At 43.8% G+C, this 24,916-nt stretch overlaps 1 protein-coding gene across 1 annotated transcript in view; it reads right to left on the reverse strand.

Annotated features, from left to right (window-relative positions):
* Positions 1-24,916, reverse strand: part of VPS35 (VPS35 retromer complex component) — a 65,236-nt gene that overhangs the window by 30,605 nt on the left and 9,715 nt on the right. The window contains exons 3-12 of the mRNA XM_040409064.1: positions 13,029-13,125; positions 11,653-11,776; positions 11,306-11,488; positions 10,353-10,566; positions 10,184-10,267; positions 8,286-8,395; positions 7,847-7,943; positions 6,516-6,664; positions 4,053-4,260; positions 3,809-3,964 (exon numbers count right to left, since the gene is read on the reverse strand). Coding sequence (XP_040264998.1) covers positions 3,809-3,964; positions 4,053-4,260; positions 6,516-6,664; positions 7,847-7,943; positions 8,286-8,395; positions 10,184-10,267; positions 10,353-10,566; positions 11,306-11,488; positions 11,653-11,776; positions 13,029-13,125 — 1,422 coding nt within the window. The remainder of the gene's footprint in view (positions 1-3,808; positions 3,965-4,052; positions 4,261-6,515; positions 6,665-7,846; positions 7,944-8,285; positions 8,396-10,183; positions 10,268-10,352; positions 10,567-11,305; positions 11,489-11,652; positions 11,777-13,028; positions 13,126-24,916) is intronic.

The following is a 24,916-nucleotide window of genomic DNA, read 5'->3' on the forward strand; positions in this document are numbered from 1 at the left end:
GAAATGCGAGCGCGTCAGAGCTGGAACCGTCCGCAGCCATCTGCCGGATACGCCATCCAAAGCCCGTCACTATAATCAAGTGGAAAATAATACCGTCGCCATCTACCACAATGGTCGCCATTCCAGCCGCAAGAGTCGTCCTGAGTGCCAATTATGCCACGTTACTTTACCCTTCCATAGGGACTATGGGTGACAGTGCCAAAGAAGGAGTAACGTGGGCGTACTGGTGGGTCATTCACGAAACCCACATTCAGAGCTATGAGAATTGTAAGCAACGGGGACCTTAAAATGGCTGAATAGGGTAAGATATTACCCTATTCAGGACATTCTTGACACTTTTTCTCCATCTGTAGTCTGGATATACAGAATAAGAGCGCAGGACACTGCAATTAAATTCATTAACACGGTAAAGGATCGCTGCTGTAGTATAAAACTGTGGGCTGCGAGAGCTCCGCAGCCCACTACATAGGAGGGACCGCGACCATTTTCAATATTTTATATTGTCATTTATATAGGTCTATATGTTCCTATTTTTAATGTATTTTTTATTATAATTACATTGACTACTTTTACAGGTGCGTTTTTAGAGATAATAATAAATACGTAACTTTGACTTCTTTGCGAGCCAACCATTTAGTATATAGCTATGGGATAGTTGCCGGCCGTGCTCTATTCTGGTGAGCTTCCCAATATTTTGCTTTTATTTTATATATATAATATTTTACTTAACATTCCCCATATGTCTACTTCATGTTTGCATCATTTTGTAAATGTCATTTATTTTTTAGATTTTTTTGGAGGCTTCGAATTTTAGAAGCAATTCTTATGTTTTTTGATTTGTTTTTTTTATTTCCAAAACCCACTTTTTAAGGACCAGTTCAGTTCTGAAGTCACTTTGTGGGGCTGACGTAGTAAAAACCACCCATAAATGGCCCCAATTTAGAAACTAAACCCCTCACGTCATTTAAAACTGATTTTACAAACTTTGTTTACCCTTAAGGTGTTCCACAAGAACTAAAAGAAAATGGAAATGAAATTTCAAAATTTCACTTTTTTAGGTAGATTTTCCATTTTAATCCATTTTATTTGTGTAACACATCAAGGGTTTAACCGCGAGGAAAACTCAATATTTATTACCCTGTTTCTGCGCTTTACAGAAACACCCCACACGTGGTGGTAAACTGATGTAAGGGCGCACGGCAGGGCGCAGAAGAAAAGGAGCGCCGTATGGTTTTTGGAAGGCAGATTTACCTGAACTGGTTTTTAGACACCATGTCCAATTTGAAGACTTCCTGATGCACCCCTACAGTAGAAATTCCCAAAAAGTGACCCCTGTTGGATGGGATAAGATGACAGTTTTGTTGATATTATTTTGGGGCAGATATGATTTTTGATCGCTCTGTATTACACTTCTTGTGAGGCAAGGTAATCAAATAATTTCTGTTCTAGTACAGTTTTTATTTTTTGTTTTTTACAATGTTCATCTGACAGGTTAGATCAGGTGCTATTTTTATAGAGCAGGTTGTTACGGACGCGACAATATCAAATATGTCTACTTTTTTTTTTTCCAGTTTTACATAAAGCATTTCTGAAAAAAAAAAAAATCATGTTTTGTGCCTCCATTTTCTGAAAGCCATGATTTTTTTCTTTTTTCTGCCAATCAACTCGTTTTTTGTGGGAAGAGTTGACTTTTTATTGGTACTATTTTTTGATCATTCACCTTAGCGGTTAGGTCATATAATATTTTTATAGAGCAGGTCGTTACAGACGTGGCAATACCCAATATGTCTACTTTTTATTAATTTATTTAAGTTTTACCCAATAAAAGGAAAAAAAAAAATTTTGTTTTTGGGTCTCCATTTTCTGAAAGCTATAATTTTTTTATTTTTGGGTGACTGTCTTATGTAGGAGCTAATTTTTTGAGAAATGAGGGTTTGATTGGAACTATTTTGAGGTACATATGATTTTTGATCACTTGGTAACACTTTTTATAATGTAATGTGACAAAAAAATGCCTTTTTTGGCACAGTTTTTATTCATCTTATTTACGGCGTTCACCTGACGGGGTGGATTGTGTGATATTTTTATAGAACTAGTCGATAGTAGCAACGATACCCAATATGTAATTTTATTTTATTTTTTACAACTTTCTTTCTATGTGTTTATTATAGGAAAGGGACTTTTTTTATTACTTGATACAATTTTTTTTTTTTATGAAGAAAAACACATTTTTTTAACTTTTTGTTCACTTTTTATTTTTGTCCCACTCAGGATAGGTCATCAATATCAGATCGGCTGGGGTTCGACACCCTGCACCCCAGCCGATCAGCTGTTTGAAGAGAAGGCGCGCGCCGTGCCAGCGCTGCCTCCTCTTCATTGTTTACCTGCTCGCCGTTGCATCTGCAGCAGTGAGCAGGTGTAATTACACCCAAGCCGTCCCATTCATTTCAATGGTACAGATCCCTCCTATACAAGTGTATAGAAGCGATCCGTGCCACGCCTTCTCTTCAAACAGCTGATCGGCTGGGGTGCCGGACCCCAGCCGATCTGATATTGATGACCTATCCTGAGGATAGGTCATCAATAAGTATAACTTGGACAACCCCTTTAAGTGCGGCCACCCTTCATTCACGGCTATGGAAGTTCTGAAAATAGCTGAGCGCTGGCTCGGCTTTTTCCGGCAATCCGGAAAGTCCCAGTCATCGCTATGGAGTGCAGGAAACAGCAGAGCATGCTCTGTGCGCCAGTCTCATTGTTGAAAATTGCGCCAGAATTCTGGTGCATTTTGATTAGCCAACCTTCTTTACGTTATAATTCCGCACTATTCGATTGCTGTCGGTGAATGGAAACACTCAAATTTACATTCAGAGGTGGTAATCCTGTACATCACGATCCCCGCTACGAGATGAGAAGACAATAGAATTGTATCCAGTCTTGACAACACTCTGCGAGCGGAACACACCAGCAGCAGCTGCACAAGTCTCCCTGGTAGTAGTTTGCTACAGTGTATCAGTCTGGAGTCCAGGCTGTTTAGCTCACAGAGCATTGTCTAGACTGGAAACAATCATACCTACCTTTCAGCAGAGAGCAGGATTAGTTATGTACAGGATTACTGCCTCTCAATATAAGCAAAAGTGTTCTCATTCACTGACAGCAAACGTGCATACTGTAAATCGTGCAACACAAAGTTTATTAGAAGGTCAAACACATTTTCAAACCCGAAAGTGGAGGAGGGCATAGCAGTGGAGCTATAACCTGATGTCTATGAACTGTATGTACAACATCACAGCAAACAGCCCACCAGGGTAGGGGGGTTTCTATGGGCAGGATCACTTTGACCCCAGATCCGAAAAGTAGTCGTCAAGTCTTCTCCATCTTATACCCTAATAAACAGTGTCCCCTGTAGATGAATTGTGAAACTGCAGCAAGCCTTCACAAGCGGTCAGAGCTCTCTATAAGGCTAAGGCTACATGGCGCCTTGCGGGCGTGCGATATAACATGGCAATGCTGCGCTATGAAAATCGCTGCTAATGATAGTGAATGTGGTCAAGCTGAAATCCAACAGGTTTGGATTTCACAGGATAGAGGATAAGTATCTGATTGGGGGGGGGGTCCAAAAATAGGGGTTCCTTGCCCTTGTGCAAATGGAGCAGTTTGTGGGGAGGAGCGGGTACAGCCTGCCCACTGCTGTTCCATTCATCCTCTATGGGACTGCTGGAGACACCCGAGCGCTGTACTCAGCTACCCCCGGCAGTTTTAGTACGCTTTCCACTGTTTAGTATGTAGGCTGATGGCCGATGTTCCTTACCAGGTACTGCTGATCGGGGTCATCTGACCTCAGAAAGTGAATGAACCTGCCCACGAGCCCCTGCTCATCAGCAAAGTCTTCAGGGTCAGGGTCTTCGGCTGGCTGGTCTGGCTGGTCCTGGATGAGAGTCGATACCAACATCATGATGGCATCCACCTGTCAATAAAGAGCCAAAGCTAAGCAAGGTGTGAAGAAGCCCACAGAGTACAAGAGACAGCGGCAGGAGGAGGCCACAGACACTTACCTGCTCCTGAGAGCCGATCTCGGTGCTGTAATCCAGGGCGCTGCTCAGCACGTAGCAGCTCATGCTCTTCCTGGACTCGTAGTCAAAGTACTCGAAGAGCGGATAAAAATGCTTGAGCTTCAGCACCGTCAGGATGTTGTTGTAAGTGTCCACCGGTATCTTCAGAAGTCGGGTCAGCTCCTTAGAGACGGCGCTGCTTGTGGCGATGCTGAAAGGTAAAACGTATAGCCACTGTTAGCTGCACTGTCTGCGGGCGGCGATTAGTCAGTATTGGGGGTGGCAGCAGGAAGACACTGTGGGGCACCGCGATGGAGAGCTCGTGTTTAGAAGGTGGAGAAGACTATGGAAAAGTGAGGAACATAAGATGTCTATGTGACGAACACTGGAGAGACGAGACGGGGCTGGAAGAAGTCATCATTGTGGTCTGGGCCGAATGAAAAAGATGAGCAGAATCACTTTATGTAATAGGTATGTGGTGCTGTATTCTCCTGTATGTTTGGCAGTGCTGAATGCAATTTAAAAAAGTAACAGTCCTCCACTGTGGGTCCAAATGTGTCGGTCATTTTGACAGGAAGACGCGCTCTGCGTGCTGTGCTATTCTTTCCGTCAAATCTGAAAGAACTGTTGACAGATCGTTTGCTTGAATGTACTCTATTAGTACTTCGAGTAACCAGGGGGTACCTGACAGGGAACGACTGAGAAATGCTGCATTACAATACAGGAACTACTTTCCCTTTGAAAAGCATCACCATATAACGAGACAGGACGGCAGTTCGTTAGAAGATGGTTTCCTAAGCAACACTTTCTTTTGTCCTCTCCCATTATCAATGTAAAATTACGAAAGGATTCGAGAACAGACAGAACGGCTCACAAATAAAATAAAAAGAGAGATCTGACCCTGGGGCACCGCGGCCTTCAGCTCCAGCCGCTGAGAACTAAATATACCAGCTATTTATTCACTTGTTTGTGGCACGAAGAGAGGTCAACGGGTGCCCGTCTGGATAGGACGCAGAATGGGGAGAGCCTAATAAGAGCAGAGCGGCAGCGTACACGACACGGCGCTGCCTGCACAGACCGCACACGGAGGGGGGGGTGAAATAGGTCACGTTCAGAGGTGGTCTTCAGATGCAAGGATTTCATCTACATGCAGTCCCTATTAAGTCAGTGAAAGGATAGATTTTTGTTTTGACCCAGGTGCTGAAAACCCGCGCAGTGGATGGGCTTGTTAAAGGGTTTTCTGATTAAGTCAGGTCGTTATAAATATGGGTGTCATGGTGCAGCATTTCCCAATATTTCCAAGCTAAGTACCCCCTAGTTCCAACGCAGTACACCAAAGGAAGCGACCAGTGATAAAAGTTAACCAATAAGGATATTCTCACGTCGCTGTCCGATTCTGTTCCCTTTCTCAGTCAGCAGTTGATGGAAAGAACGGCGATGATCTTTCTGTCAAAATGGCAGACACAAGATTTGGACCCATGATTGGGGGCTGTTACTTTTAAAACTACGTTCAGCACTACCAAACATACAGGAGAATACAGCACTACACTACATACCTATTACATCTGGTGACATCTCCTCTTGTTCTCTTTCCTCTTCTCCATTTAGTCCAGACCTCCATGACAACTTCTTCCAGCCATGTCTCATCTCAATGCTCACTTTTCCAACATCCTTACCAACTTCTCGACACTGACTCTGCATCCTGGTTCCCCTCAGTGCTATCCTGCCTAATCCACAATGCCCTCCCCAATGTTCCCAAATACTATACTGTAGAACCAGCTAGTCCTCCAGAAAATCCTGTTACCATACAATTAGTGCCCCTTCGATAATTATTGCCACACAGTGATTCTACGGGCGCTGCGTCATGGGTTCATCATCAGCTTCCCAAAGCAATAATGACTGATTAAATGGGGATCCCAGCAGTGGACCACTTCCGTAATTATGCAATGCCTACCTAAACCTGCTGACCTCCTTCAGGGTGCCTCGCCTATGAGCAGCGCTAGGTATCAGACTATTACCGCAGTGCGCATTGAGTCGCCTTCGGACATTTTAAGCAGATTGTCTTAACGCATCGTTAGGGGGAGACGCAATCTGCTAAGAGGTTGCCTGCTTTGAACCCCTGAAGTTCAGGACGATACCATCTGCACATTCACAATGCAGGATTGTGAAGAATGGACTGGAAACAACTGTAACAAAGTCTCTGCTGGGGGTAATTTGTCAATGTGTGTTTTCCCAGCTCTTGTATGCTCCTATTCCCTGACAGCTAGCAGATATGGTGAGGAAAAAAAAACAAAAAACACACAGGCCATTACAAAGCTGCAGAACTTTTCATGACAGCCGCTTGTGGTGTCAGGCTCTTACCGTCTTATTAAGATTTAGCACCACTTCTAATGAGACACTTGGAGGGGATGTCGGGCACTCTCGCCCTATAACAAGCTTTCACATACGCTTCGTTATTCTACTCACTGTTCTAGGTTGAGCTTGTTGAAGATCTCCACCGTCGTCTCCAGCACTTTGTCCACATAATCCACCCGGTCAGGGTAGCACTTCATCGCCAAGTTAATGAGAGACACTTGCAGGGACACAACGTCTTCTGAGGGCATGTCCTGCCGAGACTGCGGGAAGAAGCATCGAGATGAAGACGTAGGACGCAATTACCAACTATTCATATACGGAACGTGTCGCGGTGAAACCTCTTTAACCCCCTGTGGACCGGCTATTGTTGGCCTTCAGGACCACACTTTTTTTTTTGAGATACGGCCCCCAGCCTGGGCACAGGACGAGATACGGCCCCCAGCCTGGGCACAGGACGAGATACGGCCCCCAGCCTGGGCACAGGACGAGATACGGCCCCCAGCCTGGGCACAGGACGGGATACGGCCCCCAGCCTGGGCACAGGACGAGATACGGCCCCCAGCCTGGGCACAGGACGAGATACGGCCCCCAGCCTGGGCACAGGACGAGATACGGCCCCCAGCCTGGGCACAGGACGAGATACGGCCCCCAGCCTGGGCACAGGACGAGATACGGCCCCCAGCCTGGGCACAGGACGAGATACGGCCCCCAGCCGGGGCACAGGACGAGATACGGCCCCCAGCCTGGGCACAGGACGAGATACGGCCCCCAGCCTGGGCACAGGACGAGATACGGCCTCCAGCCTGGGCACAAGACGAGATACGGCCTCCAGCCTGGACACAGGACGAGATACGGCCTCCAGCCTGGACACAGGACGAGATACGGCCTCCAGCCTGGACACAGGACGAGATACGGCCTCCAGCCTGGACACAGGAGACCGAGACCTGGGACCCCCGCTGATCAGCTGTTTGAGAAGGCAGCGGCGCTCCAGCGGCCTTCTTACTGTTTACCGCCGGCCCAGTGGCGTCACGACTAGTATCAACTAGCGCGGGCGGGGCTAAGCTCCATTCAAGTGAACAGAGCTTAGCACCGCCCACGCTAGTTTATACAAGTCGTGACGTCAGTGGGCCGGCGGTAAACAGTGAGAAGGCCGCGGCGCTGCTGGAGCGCCGCTGCCTTCTCAAACAGCTGATCAGTGGGGGTCCCAGGTCTCGGACCCCCGCCGATCAGATGCTGATGATCTATCCAGAGGATAGATCATCAGTTAAAACAAACTGCAGAACCCCTTTAATGATTTGTCCATGGGGGGGTACACACTTGCCTTCAGGTAAAACAATCACAGAAAGATTGTTATTTATTGACAGTGCCACTAAGCCATGTTTTAACCATACATCTGCCATTTAGGGGCGCCAACAGATCCACAATGGCTCTACTTGACTCACCTGTATGACTGTGGCCACCTGCTGTGAGAAAATGTCAAAGAGTTTTATGTCTGATGGGATCCCAGGTCCATCTTCTCGATGTGCGAACAGGGCTAACCTAAAAAAGACAGAAGAGGCACAGCGCCGTGAGGTCCGCAGATGTGGAGGTCGCAGGAGAAAACCTATTATACGGTTGAAGGGTTCTTCAGTTTTAGGTCAACAAGGGTGCCCTCAGATGTAGTATAATCTTCCGCTACAGACAGACGTGCATGTCTTACGTAAGGATTTTGATGCAGATTTGCTTCGGAATTGTTACAATGCAACGAATGAAGATGGAGACCCATGAAGCACAGCCCTCGTATTCCTCACAATCTCCCCACCCTCACCCAACTTCCATTTTGCACCCTCATGGAGAGATCCCACCAAGCGACTCATGCTAGGCAGGCGGCTGTACTCCTACCTGTCGATTAAAGCGATGATTATGTTTTTCACGTTCACATTTTGGTGGAGCTCTGCACAAGAGCGAAGGAAAGGGTTCAGTGTCTGGAGATGAAATTCATCTGGGAAAACCTGAAATGTTGTCAAAAAGGGATGATAAGGGAAGATATACAGGGTTCTGCAACATGACTACTTGTAAGATCCTGGAAGTGAAATGGTCACCTTAAAGGGGTTGTCCGGGTCAGACCCGGACATATCCCCTTCTTCCTGCACTCAGCCCGTCTGACATGAGCATCGGAGCATTTCAAGCACCAATGCTCTCCCTTGTCCTGCAAGGACTTTTTCTGGAGATCCGGTGACGTACCGGGCTCCCCATGGGCATGCTAAGCGGAGGCTTCCTCATAGCAGTGAGCATGGTGACGTCACTGCACTAAAAGGCGGGCTTTAGCACAGCCCTAGCCTGTAAAACAGCTAGGGCAGCACTAGAGCCCGGCCATCAGTGCCGGTGACATCACCGGGAACACTGCTAGGCGGAAGCCTCTGCCTAGCAGTTTAATAATATTAAAGGGAACCCGTCATCAACTTTATGCTGACCTCACTTAGTGTCACTCGTCAGCTAAAAGTCAGTGGTTGCCGAGAACCAGCATCATATACATTGCAGGCCCTGAAAAGAGTCAAATCTACTTGAGAAGAGTCCTGGTTATTATAATCTCCTGCTCTCTCGCCCATCTGCTGATGATTGGCAGTTCTCTCCTAGGGAGAAAACTCGGTAGAAGACTGTCAGTCATCAGCAGGTGGACGGGAAGAGCAGGAGATCATGAATAACCAGGACTCTTCTCAGGTGGATGTGACTCTTTTCCAGGCCAGGTCTGCAATGATTGTGATGTCGGTTTTCTACTTTATTCTGCCGTTAGTATGGGCAGCATAAATTTGATGACAGGTTCCCTTTAACAAACAGCCCTTGTACTGCACAATTCTGCGCAGGGCAAGAGAGAGCATCAGAGTATAAAATGCTCTGATGCTCATGTCAGAGGGGCTGAGCGGAGGATGAAGGGGATATGCCCAGGTTCAGCTCTAAACCCGGACAACCCCTTTAAAGGGGTATTCCGTTTATATCACGTTATCTTCTATCCACAAGGTACTGGGTAACTACTGGATCGGTGGAGAGGTAGGTCGGGAATGCATACAGCCGTTCCATTCATCTCTATGTCAGGGATAGCCGAGTACAAGCACTCACCGATCCCCCGCAGCCCCACAGAGATGGAGAGCGGAAGAACACATGGTTAACCTGTCTCTCCATTCATTTTGGAGATGGGGTCCCCGGTTTTATGAGCAGTGGTGGCTCCAATGGTCAAAACTCACTGGTCTAATACTTACCCTATACCCTATGGATAGGGGATAATACAATCTAACTGGAATACCCCTTTAAGGCTACTTTCACACTGGCGTTTTGGCTTTCCATATGTGAGGTCCGTTCAGGGCTCTCACAAGCGGTTCCAAAACGGATCAGTTTTGCCCTAATGCATTCTGAATGGAAAAGGATCCGCTCAGAATGCATCAGTTTGCCTCCGTTCCGCTCTGGAGGCGGACACAAAAACGCTGCTGACGAAACTGAGGCAAACGGATCCGTTCTCACACACAATGTAAGTCAATGGGGACAGATCCGTTTTCTATGACACAATCTGTCACAATAAAAAACGGATCCGTCCTACATTGACTTTTTAATGCTGTTCAAGACGGATCCGTCTTGGCTATGTTAAAGATAACACAAACGAATCCGTTCTGAATGGATGCAGACGTTTTTTATTATCTGAACGGCTCCGTCTGTGCAGATCCATGACGTTTCCGCACAAAACGTGAGTGTGAAAGTAGCCTAAACTGAGAACAGTAGGTCAGTAAGGTCATCACCTCAGTGCTCACCTGTATGATACATTCCATGAGGTATTCCTGTGCCAGCGCATCTCTGCAGTTCACAACTTGCTCCAGTATCCCAGGGAGCACAATCTGAGCGAGAAAACAGACGCCATTACTGAAGGCCGCCATCTAATCCCTAGCGTCAGACTGCAGACGTGAAGCACGCATTAATCACCTGCTTGTACCGTTCCACATTGACTCCCTCCAGCTGACTGAGTCGGACTAAGTTGGTTCCCACCAGAATACGAAGTTCCTGCCTCTCCCGCTCCCTCTTCTCTTTGTCGCGGCTGTGGCCCTGGTGCTGCATTCGCACCCATAGCTTGTTCATTTCAGCAAAATTCAGCAGTACGAAATCCATGGAGTCGCTGATGTCACCTGTAACTTCCTCGCTGCAAGACAAAGCACATCAGTGTCCTCAAAACGGGTTGAGCTCTGCATTACCTTCTAAGCTCTCCCTGCAGAGCAGCGCTCCTGGTCACTGTCTGTATAGGATAGGGCTCAGCAACAGAGATGAGCGAACTTCTGTTTTAAGTTCGGCGTCTAAAGTTCGGCTTCCGGTTAGCGGAGGATCCCGATATGGATTCCGAATTCAGTTGTGGTCCGTGGTAGCGGAATCAATAATGACCATTATTGATTCCGCTACCACGGACCACAACGGAATTCGGAATCCATATCGGGATCCTCCGCTAACCGGAAGCCGAACTTTAGACGCCAAACTTAAAACAGAAGTTCGCTCATCTCTACTCAGCAACCTTCGCCACTCCAGCTGTTGTAAAAACACAATTCCCAGCATGCTCCATTCATTTATATGAAAGTTCCGAGAGGAGCAGAGCAAGCATGCATGCTGGGAGTTGTAGTTTCACAACAGCTGGAGCGCTGGAGTTTGCCTACCCCTGGTATAGGAAGTGAATGCGGCAGGCTATTACTCCCTGCACAGCCGGGTGACCAGGAGCTAAAACTGTGCAGGAAAAAGCAAGCACTAACACCAGCGATATGTCCCCCCTTAGTCTCAGGATCGGTGGGGGTCCCAGAGGTTGGACCCTCACCAATCATAACATACCATCACTTTATAGGATGGGAAAACCCCTTTAAGAACACAGTTACTGTTATAATTAAGATTCTCATTACTGGACTGGTTCTCCTTCGTCCGGGAGGATATTCCGGGTGCACTGCAGGAGGTAATTACGTAGAAACAGCCCTCTTAGTGGATGCTGGACCCCGCGACACATCTCCACCATATCCTTCAGGATGTCTTTCCTTGACTGGGAAAAGGATTTCACATAGACGACGCCAACGGTGATCAGCAGATAACTGGGAGAGAAAGCACAAGTCAGACTGGAATCTGGATAGTGCAGATCCACCTATAGACGGGGGACCTCAGATGGGTTCTGGGAGCCAAGACACGGGCCGCCAATGCTGAATGACACCCTCAGGCAATGTGATAGGACAGGAAACATGATGGGAGTCATACTCACAGCCTGGGGATTATGTTCCCGGCATACTGGACCAGTTCGTATAGGTCGGCTACTTTCCTGCCTTTGGCAAACTCGTCCGTCAGATACACCTCCAGGTAATGGAGCTCGTCGGAGATGGCCATGTCTGTGGTGGGGCATGTTAAGGTCCTCACATTTCAGGTACAGTACAATTACTTTGGTCAAAAAACTTCTGTTGGATCAGAGACGTGTCAAGGCTCGGACCCCCAAAGACGTTCATCTCAGCACAGGTTTCCTCTGCTGCGCCTCTCGCGGTGGAGAACCTCTCCTTTCCTGAATCGCACAGACAATCCAATGATTTGGACAGCTATGGTGCAATGCTTTATTTCCCCTGTGGGGGTGCTGCAGGTAAACTCAGCTGGCCATGCAAGTATAGGCCAAACCCAATTTTCGCGGGACCGGTCTAACATCTAATGGGCATCGGGGGACCTCCGGACTGAAACAGCGGAGAAAATTGGATTGTGCCCCAAACCTTTTGTTCTCAGAGCTATCTATTCCCCTCTACTCGGTCACAAAACAAATGCCCTCCACCAAGCGGTGCATACAAGTGTATGGAGAGTGTCAAAAGAGACAGCTGTGGTCAAATACTCACCAAGCCAACATATATTCCTCCACACATGCATACTCGGCTTGGCTAAGTGTGCACGTGATCTCCATGAAAAGTTACAGACACTTGTGGTGGTGGCATATCTCCCCTGCTCGATTCTGTCACGATAGGGACACCATGTTGTCAGGGGATAGCTGGTAACGGAAGGCGCCGAGTGCAACAACCTCTTCCTCGGCCATTGGCGTCATATCAATCGCCCACGTGGCCTCTGGGCAGCTCAGTCCCATTCAAAAGAATAAAACTGCAATACCAAGCACAGCCACTACCGATACACGGGCGCTGTGCAGGCATCTCTCACACTGGGGGTATGAAAGATGCAACCCCGACCTCTACAACGAAGCAGAAGCCGCCACATCCTGAGGGCCCCAGGCTACATGGATGAAATAATGTAACACGCCATCACCGACTGATGCCCTGGACGTAACAACTGAAGAAGTGAGGGCGGTTTTGCGGTTTTCAAGCTGATGACCATGATGGACCCAACGGCAATCAAGGCGCACGGCTCGACACCTACAATTACCTGCAAATCAGCAATGAAGAGTTGTCAACAAAGTGTCGCTGCGGGTGGAGAGGGATCTCAGACAAAGCATGGCTGAAAACAAACAAACTGGAAAGAACAGAGAGGAAAGGAAGAGGTTAAAAAGAATATGGAGGGGGAGGGGGTACTCCACCTTCACTCTGATGCAGCCGCCAAACGTAACCCTAGGAGACAAACCAACAAAACACATCTGAGAATAATCTGCAAGGATACAAAGCTCATAGTAACTCTTCGGGGACAGCATGGAGGTGCGGAGTTCTCCCAGCATGTTGGAGGCGTGCTTCAGAGCATCCATCAACTTGTTCTTGTCCTGAGGAAGACACATCGTCATCATATACATGAGAAATACTGACCGCCTGATGTCATAGTAATATGCCGTAAAGAGAGGAGGGGGGTAGCTGGGATTATAGGTAAAGAAGAATTCTATTCTACGGAGGGCAGTATTATAGTAGTTATATTCTTGTACATAGGAGGCAGTATTATAGTAGTTATATTCTTGTACATAGGAGGCAGTATTATAGTAGTTATATTCTTGTACACAGGAGACAGTATTATAGTAGTTATATTCATGTACATAGGAGGCAGTATTATAGTAGTTATATTCTTGTACATAGGAGCAGTATTATAGTAGTTATATTCTTGTACATAGGAGGCAGTATTATAGTAGTTATATTCTTGTACACAGGAGACAGTATTATAGTAGTTATATTCTTGTACATAGGAGGCAGTATTATAGTAGTTATATTCTTGTCAATTATCTTTTTATTGAAAAAGGTCAAGATCAAAAAATATCAAGTTGACATTTCATACATAAAGGTATAAAGATATACAGTATACACCACCTCTGAGGATAGGCACATCCTCTTGTTAGGTCTACAATCCAAATGTGAGCATAACATAAACCACCTGTCTGACATATATATATCCTCATTCTAACCTTTAGTATGTGGTCAGATAGTACCTGTATTACTCTATTGTGATACTACACATTGCATGAGATTTTATAAAGTGCAAGTGCTATTTGTATGATGTCTACAAAGACCCCTGAAATTGAGGCAACCGACCTCAAGAACCTATCTAAACAATAATAACGAAAACAAAACAAAGCAAAACACATCTCTAGTTGTTCATGTATATAGGTCATTCTGTGGCGTTAAGTCAGGTATGCAGTATAACAAGCTCTGTCTGGGTCAATAGACCTTTATTAGACTATTGTTAGTGTTGACGCCCTAAATTGCAACCATGGACTCCACATCTTAGCATGCTTTTCATGAGTTCTAGATTCCCAACTAGCTAGTTCCTCTAGGCGTTGGATGAGATCAACCTTATGTATCCAATGAGAAATGGTAGGGGGTTCAGTGCTGAGCCATCTCTGGGGGATTAGCAGCCTTGCTGCCTGAATTAGTTGGGTGGCAAGGCAACCTCTAGATGGGGAAAATACTTTCGTAGGTAGCCACAAAAGGACCAGGTCGGGTGTTAATGTTATATCAGTATGGAAAATTGATTTCAGAGCATTAGAGATATCATCCCAGAATGGTCTTATCCCTGTGCAATACCATAGAATATGTGAGAGGTTGCCCTCTTCTGAGTTGCACCTCCAACACCGGTCCGTAGAACACAACCCTCTTGAGAACATCTGTTTGGGCGTCATGTACCATTGGGTTAGTACTTTAAAGGAGTGCTCTTGCACCTTGACGCATCTGGAGAAGCCATGTGAATGCGCATATAGCCTAAGGACATCTGTTTCAGAGAAGGTTCTGTTCAACTCAGTCTCCCACGTTTTCAGAAACTGCGGGCGGACATTGGGTCTCGGCATATTCAGTGCCAGATAGAGCAATGAGATTAATCTCTTGTGAGGTGAATTGGAAGAAATAATCTTTTCAAACCAAGTTTGTTCTAGATCCTGAATTTTTTTATCCACTAGGGCCCTACCAACAGATCTAAAATCCGCAACGTCTAAGAAGTTGCAAGACTTTACAGTATTCCTGAGAGTGTGCTCATCTGGTAAGTTGCCTAAGGCATTTTCTAGAAATTCTTTTGTTGTGAAGTCTCTCAGGGAGCCCCACCCAGGAGGAATGTGTGTTGCTGTCGGCCTAACTGAATAGGGGATCAGTTCTGCGGGCATGACTGAAGAGGGATTGCGCAGTAAATCCTGGCCCCTATTGAGTTGCATGACCACCCGACCTGTGCCCCTGAGTAGTATATGTGTATGCAACGAAGTTGAGTTCAAGCCCCATAACGCAGCCCTCTGAGACTGAGATAGCTGAAACAGTTCTAGCTCATTACCGACTGTTGAGCAGCTAGGTACATGGAGCTGCATCCATCTTCTGAGATGAATAGCCTTATAGTAAAGCTGAACATCCGGTAAGGCAAATCCCCCTTGATTCTTCCGTAAAATCAGTCTGGCATGTGAAATCCTAGCACCCTTTCCTCCCCACAGAAAGTTAGAAAATAGTCTGCGTATCTGTGTGAAAAATGAGGAAGGGAGGAGAACAGGTAACATTTGCATGACGTATAGCACTTTAGGCAGTATAAAAGCTTTCAACAAGTTTTTCCTCCCCATCCACGAAGCAAAAGGAATGCGGAGAGAGCCAAGTTGGCTTTGTATCTCTGATAACAGGGGTTTATAATTCAGCTGAAAAATATTCGCTAAGTCTGACGGGATTTTGATACCTAAATAGGAGACATGAGAGGATTGCCAGATAAAAGGTGTCGTGGTTTTAAGGGAGAGAACATCTCTTGAGGAAGCTGATATGTTCATAACTTCAGATTTAGAGTAATTTACCTTATAGTTGGAGATCTTACCATATAAGTCAAACAGAGAGAGGAGATGCGGGAAGGCCTCGACCGGGTTGGAGATCAGCACCAAAAGGTCATCAGCATAGGCGACATTGATGTATTCAATCATGTCATTTTTGGCCCTGACCCCTCTGATATTAGGATTTATCCTGATGGCTTGAAGGAGAGTTTCCATTACCAAGATATAGAGAGCTGGAGATAGGGGACAGCCTTGTCGGGTGCCGTTGTGAATAGGGAACGGAGGCGACAAAGTCCCATTTACTCTAATTTTAGCGCTCGGGTTTGTATACAGGGTCATAATCGCGTCCTGAAATTGTGTTGGAATACCAAAACTGTGTAACGTCCCTTTCATGAAGTTCCAATTCACCCGGTCAAAGGCCTTCTCCGCATCCACGCTCAAACAGACCAGGGGGAGACCTTGTCTTTTTGCCCATTGAATGGCCGTAACTACTCTGCAGGAGTTATGGTTCCCCTCTCTTCCTGGCACAAACCCAGCTTGGTCAGGGTGTATTAGCTTAGGGAGGAACGAGCTGAGGCGAGAAGCCAAGAGCTTAGCCCAGACCTTAATATCAACGTTTAAGAGAGAAATGGGCCTGTAACTCCCGCAGAGTGTAGGGTCCTTCCCAGGCTTAGGCAGAATAGTTACTGTAGCTTCTAGGGATTGACTGTGTAGCTGCCCCCCTGTAAGAAGAGCATTGCACCAATTTGTGAGATGTGGACATAAAATGTCTGCAAATTTTCTGTAATAGCCCACCGGAAATCCATCTGGACCCGGGCACTTTCCTAAGGGCATGGATTTCAGTATCCTCATTACTTCTAAATCAGTGACAGGTACCGTCAATGAATTCCCTTCCTCACTACTAAGCCGGGGTAATTTTAAGCGGTGTAGAAAGTTGGTTATTACTGAGTCCGCAGTTGTGTCTGATTGGGAGGTTTGGTTATCCAACCCGTATAGTTCTTGATAGAATTTTTGAAATTCTTTGGCTATGTCTGCCGTCCTGTGTAATTGTTTACCATCAGTGGACTTGATACTGGAGATATACATAGAGTCTTTCCTCTGCTTAATGAGGGAAGCCATCAGCTTCGTTCCTTTGTCTCCGTGAGAGAAAAAGCGAAATTGAGCATACTGATATGCCCTGGCGTGGCATGCATTGAGGTGATCTTTCAGTTTTGCTCTTAGGAGAAGAAGTTCTTGCTGTGTCCTCAAGGCTTTCGACCTCTTATGTATAGTCTCCAGATCAGCAATCTGTTTAAGAAGAGAATGAAGCAATTGTTGTCTCTCTTTCTTAACTCTACTCCCTAAGGATATTAATTCTCCTCTCATTACTGATTTGTGTGTTTCCCACACAGTCTCTTGAGAGATGCCTGGTGTCAAGTTCTCCCCAAAAAACCACGACAACCCTTGTGACAGTGAATCAACTGCTTCCTTCTTATCTAGCAATGTCTCATTCAGTCTCCACTGTTTATTCTGTGGGGGTAAACTGGCTAAATGTACCACCATGGATACCGGGGCGTGATCCGAAATTGTGATGGGATCTATATCTGCCTGTTCTATCATATCTATACAGGTGTTTGATACTAAAAGATAGTCCAGTCTCTTATAAACATTGTGGGCCGCCGAAAAAAAGGTATAGTCTCTACCATTTGGATGTACCAGGCGCCATGCATCTGTTAACTTTGCCTCTGCTAGACGGGCGTTTATGTGGCCCAGAGTCGTCTGTGTTTGCTGCGTGGAACCATCTGATGTGTCCACGAAGGGGTTCAGAGGCACGTTTAGATCTCCCCCAACCAGGCAAATTCCTTCAGCAAAAATTTTGAACTTTTGTAAGGTTTGGGAAATCCACAACTTTTGTCCCCTATTGGGGCTATACAGACTGGCTAAGGTTATCCGCTGCGTGCCAATGAAGCCCCTCACGAACACATATCTGCCCTCCGGATCTGACTGAGAGTCTGTCATTTTAAAAGGGATTCGCTTAGCGATGGCTATACCCACCCCTCTTTTGGCCTTAACAAATGTGCTAATAAACCAATTATTATAATAACTTTTCTGGAGGGTAGGAATATTTTTGGTTTTAAAATGTAATTCCTGGAAAAAGCAAATATCAGAATGGGATTTTCTCATTAGTCGCAAGACTTGAGATCTTTTTTGGGGAGTGTTGAAGCCCCTAACGTTGAATGAGGTACACTTTAACTTAGACATTGTGCATATCTATAGACAACTGCATAAAGCAGCCTGACCGGCCATTTCACTAGAGATTTCAAGTAACAAAAAACACTAACATAGTGCACAATCCTTTTAAAACCCAGAACTGTGACTAGATAACAGAAGTGAGGGTTAACACATCCGAGCGCACCCCTAAAGAGCAGTGCGGTCAGCGTGTATGCCCCACCATTAGTGTGCTTGCACCAGGGCTGCACAAGTAGTGCCCTGATGTGGTGCATGCAGGGGGAAAAGCACAAGATCTTTAGAGAAGATCCTGGATAGCCAGCTCACCCTGCAGACCTGGTGCAATACAAAATGCATTATATGGTATGTTATAACCCAAATTAAATAGGAGACATAAAATATCATACATGTCAGCTCCAACTGAGCTTGCATGCCTTGTATGGAAGTAATATGTTATATAATATAGAAAAAAGAAAAACATAGAGAAAAAACATAGAACATAGAGCCGGCATTACTTGCAAACCTGCCATGGAAAATTAGGAGAAACTCCTGCCATGAATACCGACACAAAAATTATCATATAACCTTAGAGCTACAGGTGCTCAAGTGTCCCGGGGCCTGGAACCGGTCTTCCTCCTTGATGCAGCTTTATTCCACCTCTGAACTCCCGGTAACTCTGGCAGTGGGATCCCGGTCTCCGCTGAGGGCAGCCATGATGGTATGTCCATAGGTGTGGTCTGGAGCAATCCCCACGCTGCTGCTAGGTCTCCTGGGACTCTAATGGTGCATCTTCTGTCTCCCATGGCGAACGTTAGGCCGAAGGGGAACAGCCACTTGTAAGGGGTTTTGATGTGCCGCAGGTGATCCGTAAGTGGTCGGAGGGCCCTCCGCTTATTCAGCGTTGTTGGCGCCAAATCCTGGAACATGAGGATCTTGGCGTCTTTGTATGTGAGCTCTTTCCGATCCCTTGCTGCCCTTAGTATTGCCGCTGTATCGGTATATTTTAAGAGGCCACACACTATATCCCTAGGATTTTCATTTACTTTTGGTTTCGGCCTAAGCGAACGGTGGATTCGCTCAATTTCTATTTCAGTTGTGTACTCCGGCCCCAAAAGGTCAGCAAAGATGGCGGCCGCTACTTCTGGCAACTCCTCATGCGGTATCAGCTCAGGGAGACCGCGCAGCCGAATATTCTTCCGCCTGCTGCGGTTCTCCTGGTCCTCGATTAGGGAGAAAGCGGAGTCCAGGGAAGCCATACAAGCCGCAGCATTATCCCCCAGAGTGTTGGCATATGTGAGTAAGGCAGCCTGATTGCCTTCCAGCGTCTCCACACGCTGTCCGATTTGTTTAACATCGGATTTAATCTCCTGTAACTCCTGGAGCACAGGAGCGATGGCTGAGGAAAGGGCTTGTTGAAGGAATTTCCTCGATATCGGGGCAGTACCTGGAAGCGGAGCCCCATCATCCAGGTCAGGAATCATCCCTGAAGCTCCTTCTGACTCCTGGGACCAGTCGTCCGGTGTAAGCGGCGCCATCTTGGCCATGCTGCTCCTGCTGCCTGAGGCTTTCTTATTTAGATATTTCTCCATCTCTGGGACCCCTTTATCCAGTTTCGGGGAGTCTGTCTTGTCTTGGGGGATGTATCTGCCGACTTTCCCCATGCCTTGCTGGGTTAAAGTGCGAAATTAACCAGGTTGCAGGGTTGCAGTGAGAGGAGCTCTCCTACATGCGACTGCTCAGGTTGGCAGTCAGACTCCGCCCCCTATAGTAGTTATATTCTTGTACATAGGGGCAGTATTATAGTAGTTATATTCTTGTACATAGGAGGCAGTATTATAGTAGTTATATTCTTGTACATATGAGCAGTATTATAGTAGTTATATTCTTGTACATAGGAGGCAGTATTATAGTAGTTATATTCTTGTACATAGGAGGCAGTATTATAGTAGTTATATTCTTGTACATAGGAGCAGTATTATAGTAGTTATATTCTTGTACATAGGAGCAGTATTATAGTTATATTCTTGTACATAGGAGCAGTATTATAGTAGTTATATTCTTGTACATAGGAGTAGTATTATAGTAGTTATATTCTTGTACATAGGAGCAGTATTATAGTAGTTATATTCTTGTACATAGGAGGCAGTATTATAGTAGTTATATTCTTGTACATAGGAAGCAGTATTATAGTAGTTATATTCTTGTACATAGGAGGCAGTATTATAGTAGTTATATTCTTGTACATAGGAGGCAGTATTATAGTAGTTATATTCCTGTACATAGGAGCAGTATTATAGTAGTTATATTCTTGTACATAGGGGCAGTATTATAGTAGTTATATTCTTGTACATAGGGGGCAGTATTATAGTAGTTATATTCTTGTATATAGGAGCAGTATTATAGTAGTTATATTCTTGTATATAGGAGCAGTATTATAGTAGTTATATTCTTGTACATAGGAGCAGTATTATAGTAGTTATATTCCTGTACATAGGAGCAGTATTATAGTAGTTATATTCTTGTACACAGGAGCAGTATTATAGTAGTTATATTCTTGTACATAGGAGCAGTATTATAGTAGTTATATTCTTGTACATAGGAGCAGTATTATAGTAGTTATATTCTTGTACATAGGAGCAGTATTATAGTAGTTATATTCTTGTATATAGCAGGCAGTATTATTGTAGTTATATTCTTGTACATAGGAGCAGTATTATAGTAGGTATATTCTTGTATATAGGAGCAGTATTATAGTAGTTATATTCTTGTACATAGGAGGCAGTATTATAGTAGTTATATTCTTATACATAGGAGCAGTATTATAGTAGTTATATTCTTGTACATAGGAGGCAGTATTATAGTAGTTATATTCTTGTACATAGCAGGCAGTATTATAGTAGTTATATTCTTGTACATAGGAGGCAGTATTATAGTAGTTATATTCTTGTATATAGGAGCAGTATTATAGTAGTTATATTCTTGTATATAGGAGGCAGTATTATAGTAGTTATATTATTGTACATAGGAGCAATATTATAGTAGTTATATTCTTATACATAGGAGCAGTATTATAGTAGTTATATTCTTGTACATAGGAGGCAGTATTATAGTAGTTATATTCTTGTACATAGGAGGCAGTATTATAGTAGTTATATTCTTGTACATAGGAGCCGTATTATAGTAGTTATATTCTTGTACATAGGAGCAGTATTATAGTAGTTATATTCTTGTACATAGGAGGCAGTATTATAGTAGTTATATTCTTGTACATAGGAGCAGTATTATAGTAGTTATATTCTTGTACATAGGAGGCAGGATTATAGTAGTTATATTCTTGTATATAGCAGGCAGTATTATAGTAGTTATATTCTTGTACATAGGAGGCAGTATTATAGTAGTTATATTCTTGTATATAGCAGGCAGTATTATAGTAGTTATATTCTTGTACATAGGAGGCAGTATTATAGTAGTTATATTCTTGTATATAGGAGCAGTATTATAGTAGTTATATTCTTGTATATAGGAGGCAGTATTATAGTAGTTATATTATTGTACATAGGAGCAATATTATAGTAGTTATATTCTTATACATAGGAGCAGTATTATAGTAGTTATATTCTTGTACATAGGAGGCAGTATTATAGTAGTTATATTCTTGTACATAGGAGGCAGTATTATAGTAGTTATATTCTTGTACATAGGAGCCGTATTATAGTAGTTATATTCTTGTACATAGGAGGCAGTATTATAGTAGTTATATTCTTGTATATAGGAGCAGTATTATAGTAGTTATATTCTTGTACATATGAGCAGTATTATAGTAGTTATATTCTTATACATAGGAGCAGTATTATAGTAGTTATATTCTTGTACATAGGAGGCAGTATTATAGTAGTTATATTCTTGTATATAGCAGGCAGTATTATAGTAGTTATATTCTTGTACATAGGAGGCAGTATTATAGTAGTTATATTCTTGTACATAGGAGGCAGTATTATAGTAGTTATATTCTTGTATATAGCAGGCAGTATTATAGTAGTTATATTCTTGTACATAGGAGGCAGTATTATAGTAGTTATATTCTTGTATATAGGAGCAGTATTATAGTAGTTATATTCTTGTATATAGGAGGCAGTATTATAGTAGTTATATTATTGTACATAGGAGCAATATTATAGTAGTTATATTCTTATACATAGGAGCAGTATTATAGTAGTTATATTCTTGTACATAGGAGGCAGTATTATAGTAGTTATATTCTTGTACATAGGAGGCAGTATTATAGTAGTTATATTCTTGTACATAGGAGGCAGTATTATAGTAGTTATATTCTTGTACATAGGAGCAGTATTATAGTAGTTATATTATTGTACATAGGAGACAGTATTATAGTAGTTATATTCTTGTACATAGGAGGCAGTATTATAGTAGTTATATTCTTGTACATAGGAGGCAGTATTATAGTAGTTATATTCTTGTACATAGGAGCAGTATTATAGTAGTTATATTATTGTACATAGGAGATAGTATTGTAGTTATATTCTTGTACATAGGAGGCAGTATTATAGTAGTTATATTCTTGTACATAGGAGGCAGTATTATAGTAGTTACATTCTTGTACATAGGAGGCAGTATTATAGTAGTTATATTCTTGTACATAGGAGGCAGTATTATAGTAGTTATATTCTTGTACATAGGAGCAGTATTATAGTAGTTATATTATTGTACATAGGAGACAGTATTATAGTAGTTATATTCTTGTACATAGGAGGCAGTATTATAGTAGTTATATTCTTGTACATAGGAGGCAGTATTATAGTAGTTATATTCTTGTACATAGGAGCCGTATTATAGTAGTTATATTTTTGTACACAGGAGGCAGTATTATAGTAGTTATATTCTTGTACATAGGAGCAGTATTATAGTAGTTATATTCTTGTACATAGGAGCAGTATTATAGTAGTTATATTCTTGTACATAGGAGGCAGTATTATAGTAGTTATATTCTTGTACATAGGAGGCAGTATTATAGTAGTTATATTCTTGTACATAGGAGCCGTATTATAGTAGTTATATTCTTGTACATAGGAGGCAGTATTATAGTAGTTATATTCTTGTACATAGGAGACAGTATTATAGTAGTTATATTTTTGTACACAGGAGGCAGTATTATAGTAGTTATATTCTTGTACATAGGAGCAGTATTATAGTAGTTATATTCTTGTACATAGGAGCAGTATTATAGTAGTTATATTCTTGTACATAGGAGGCAGTATTATAGTAGTTATATTCTTGTACATAGGAGGCAGTATTACAGTAGATTTATATTCTTTGTCAAATTTCTTTTTATTGAAAAAGTAGCAGGGTAGAAACAATATCGGAACATTCCAATTTTCACATTTTGTCATACAAGACAAAGGCATCACATTTATAGCGTACTTAACTAGGAGTAAAGCATGCATTCCATTATAATGTGCATTGGATTATGTCGCCATAAGATTTAACATTATGAGTGTTATACAACCGATTTTACGGCTAACTCAGATCCTGTGAAGTTTCTTGCCCCATAGCCTAATTGTATCTTGCGTAGGCAAGCTTTATTAAGAGGTATATACGGCAGCAAACAATAGACTAACTATGTTTTCTGAAGTGAACTATTATTTACTCCTACCGCCAGCATCCGTAGGAGGAGGAAAAGTTCCAACCAGAAAAGGGGGACACAGGGGGGAGGAAAAAGGGGCAACAGTCCCTCAACCTGGACTGGAAGAGAACTGGGGTAATGAGGCCCCCAGAGGTGACCCTCCTGGACACACATGTTTCAAATGCTTTTCATATATGCTTTGTCTATACACGCTCTAACAGCCCTTGTTGAATTGGTGATCATGGATTGAGATTATAATGAGGCAACTGTATAGATTACTTCTATAACATCTTAGCGCACTTGAGGATCTGTACCCTGGTTCCTATATGTCAACCACGGAGACCAGGTTTTAAGATATTTCTCATGCCGTCTGCCCTCCCAACCAGCTAGCTCCTCCATTCTACATATCTGGTCTACTTTCATTTCCCAGTGTGGGAGTGTGGGTGGATCTTTACTGAGCCATTTCTGTGGAATTAGAAGCCTCGCGGCTTGTATTAAATGGGTAGGTAAGCTTGATTTGGATGGAGACAGGCCTGGAGTAGGAAGCCAGAGGAGCACCAATTCTGGCGATAGCTGGACATGTCTATTCATAACTTTGTCTATTACTTCAGATACTCCTTCCCAATACTCGCGTATTTTTGGACAAGACCAAAATATATGTGTTTGCGATCCACTTTCCTCCCCACACCTCCAGCAAAGGTCAGAACTGCTGAGTCCCTTAGTGAATAATTGTTTCGGGGTGTGGTACCACTGAGTTAGTAACTTGTATGAGTGCTCTTGCACTCTCACGCATCTGGAGAATCCATGAGAGTGTGCGTGGATACGCAAAATATCGGTTTCTGAAAAGTCTGTATCTAGTTCTGTGGCCCAAGTTTTTAAATAATGTGGTATCCCAATCGGACTCTGGACATTAAGTGCCAAGTATAGTTTGGATATTAGTTTGTTAGGGGGCGACTCTAAAAGCATCAGCTTCTCAAACCAAGTGGTTTCCGTTTTGCTCTGTCTGTCTTTTAGTAATGGTTTACTAACAGAATTAAGTTCAATGGTATCTAGAAAGTTACAAGATGATAGAACGTTGTTTATAGGGTGTTGGGCATGAAGAGCACTTGATGCCCCATCCAGAAATTCATCTATAGTGTAAGAGTGCATTTTGTTCCATATTGGCGGTACATTATCTGCATTGGGTCTAACTAGGAATGGAGCAAGGTCGGCTGGCATCAATGATGACGGAGCAGGGAGCAGGTTTTTATCCTTATTCAGATATCTAACAACACCCGCTGTGCCTTTGAGCAACACATGTGGGTGTAGTGAAGAGGAGTTCAGGCCCCATAAACCAGCTCTCTGTTTCCTATCAAGTTGTGCGATCTCTAGTTCTTTGCCTAAGATATTAGACCAAGGGGCATGGATATATAGCCACCTCTTCAGGTGTGTGGCTCTATAATATAGCTGCGCATCAGGTAAGGCCATACCTCCTTGAGCTTTCCTTAATATCAG

The sequence above is a fragment of the Bufo bufo genome, chromosome 10 (genome assembly GCF_905171765.1).
Source record: "Bufo bufo chromosome 10, aBufBuf1.1, whole genome shotgun sequence".
Taxonomy (NCBI): Eukaryota; Metazoa; Chordata; class Amphibia; order Anura; family Bufonidae; genus Bufo; species Bufo bufo.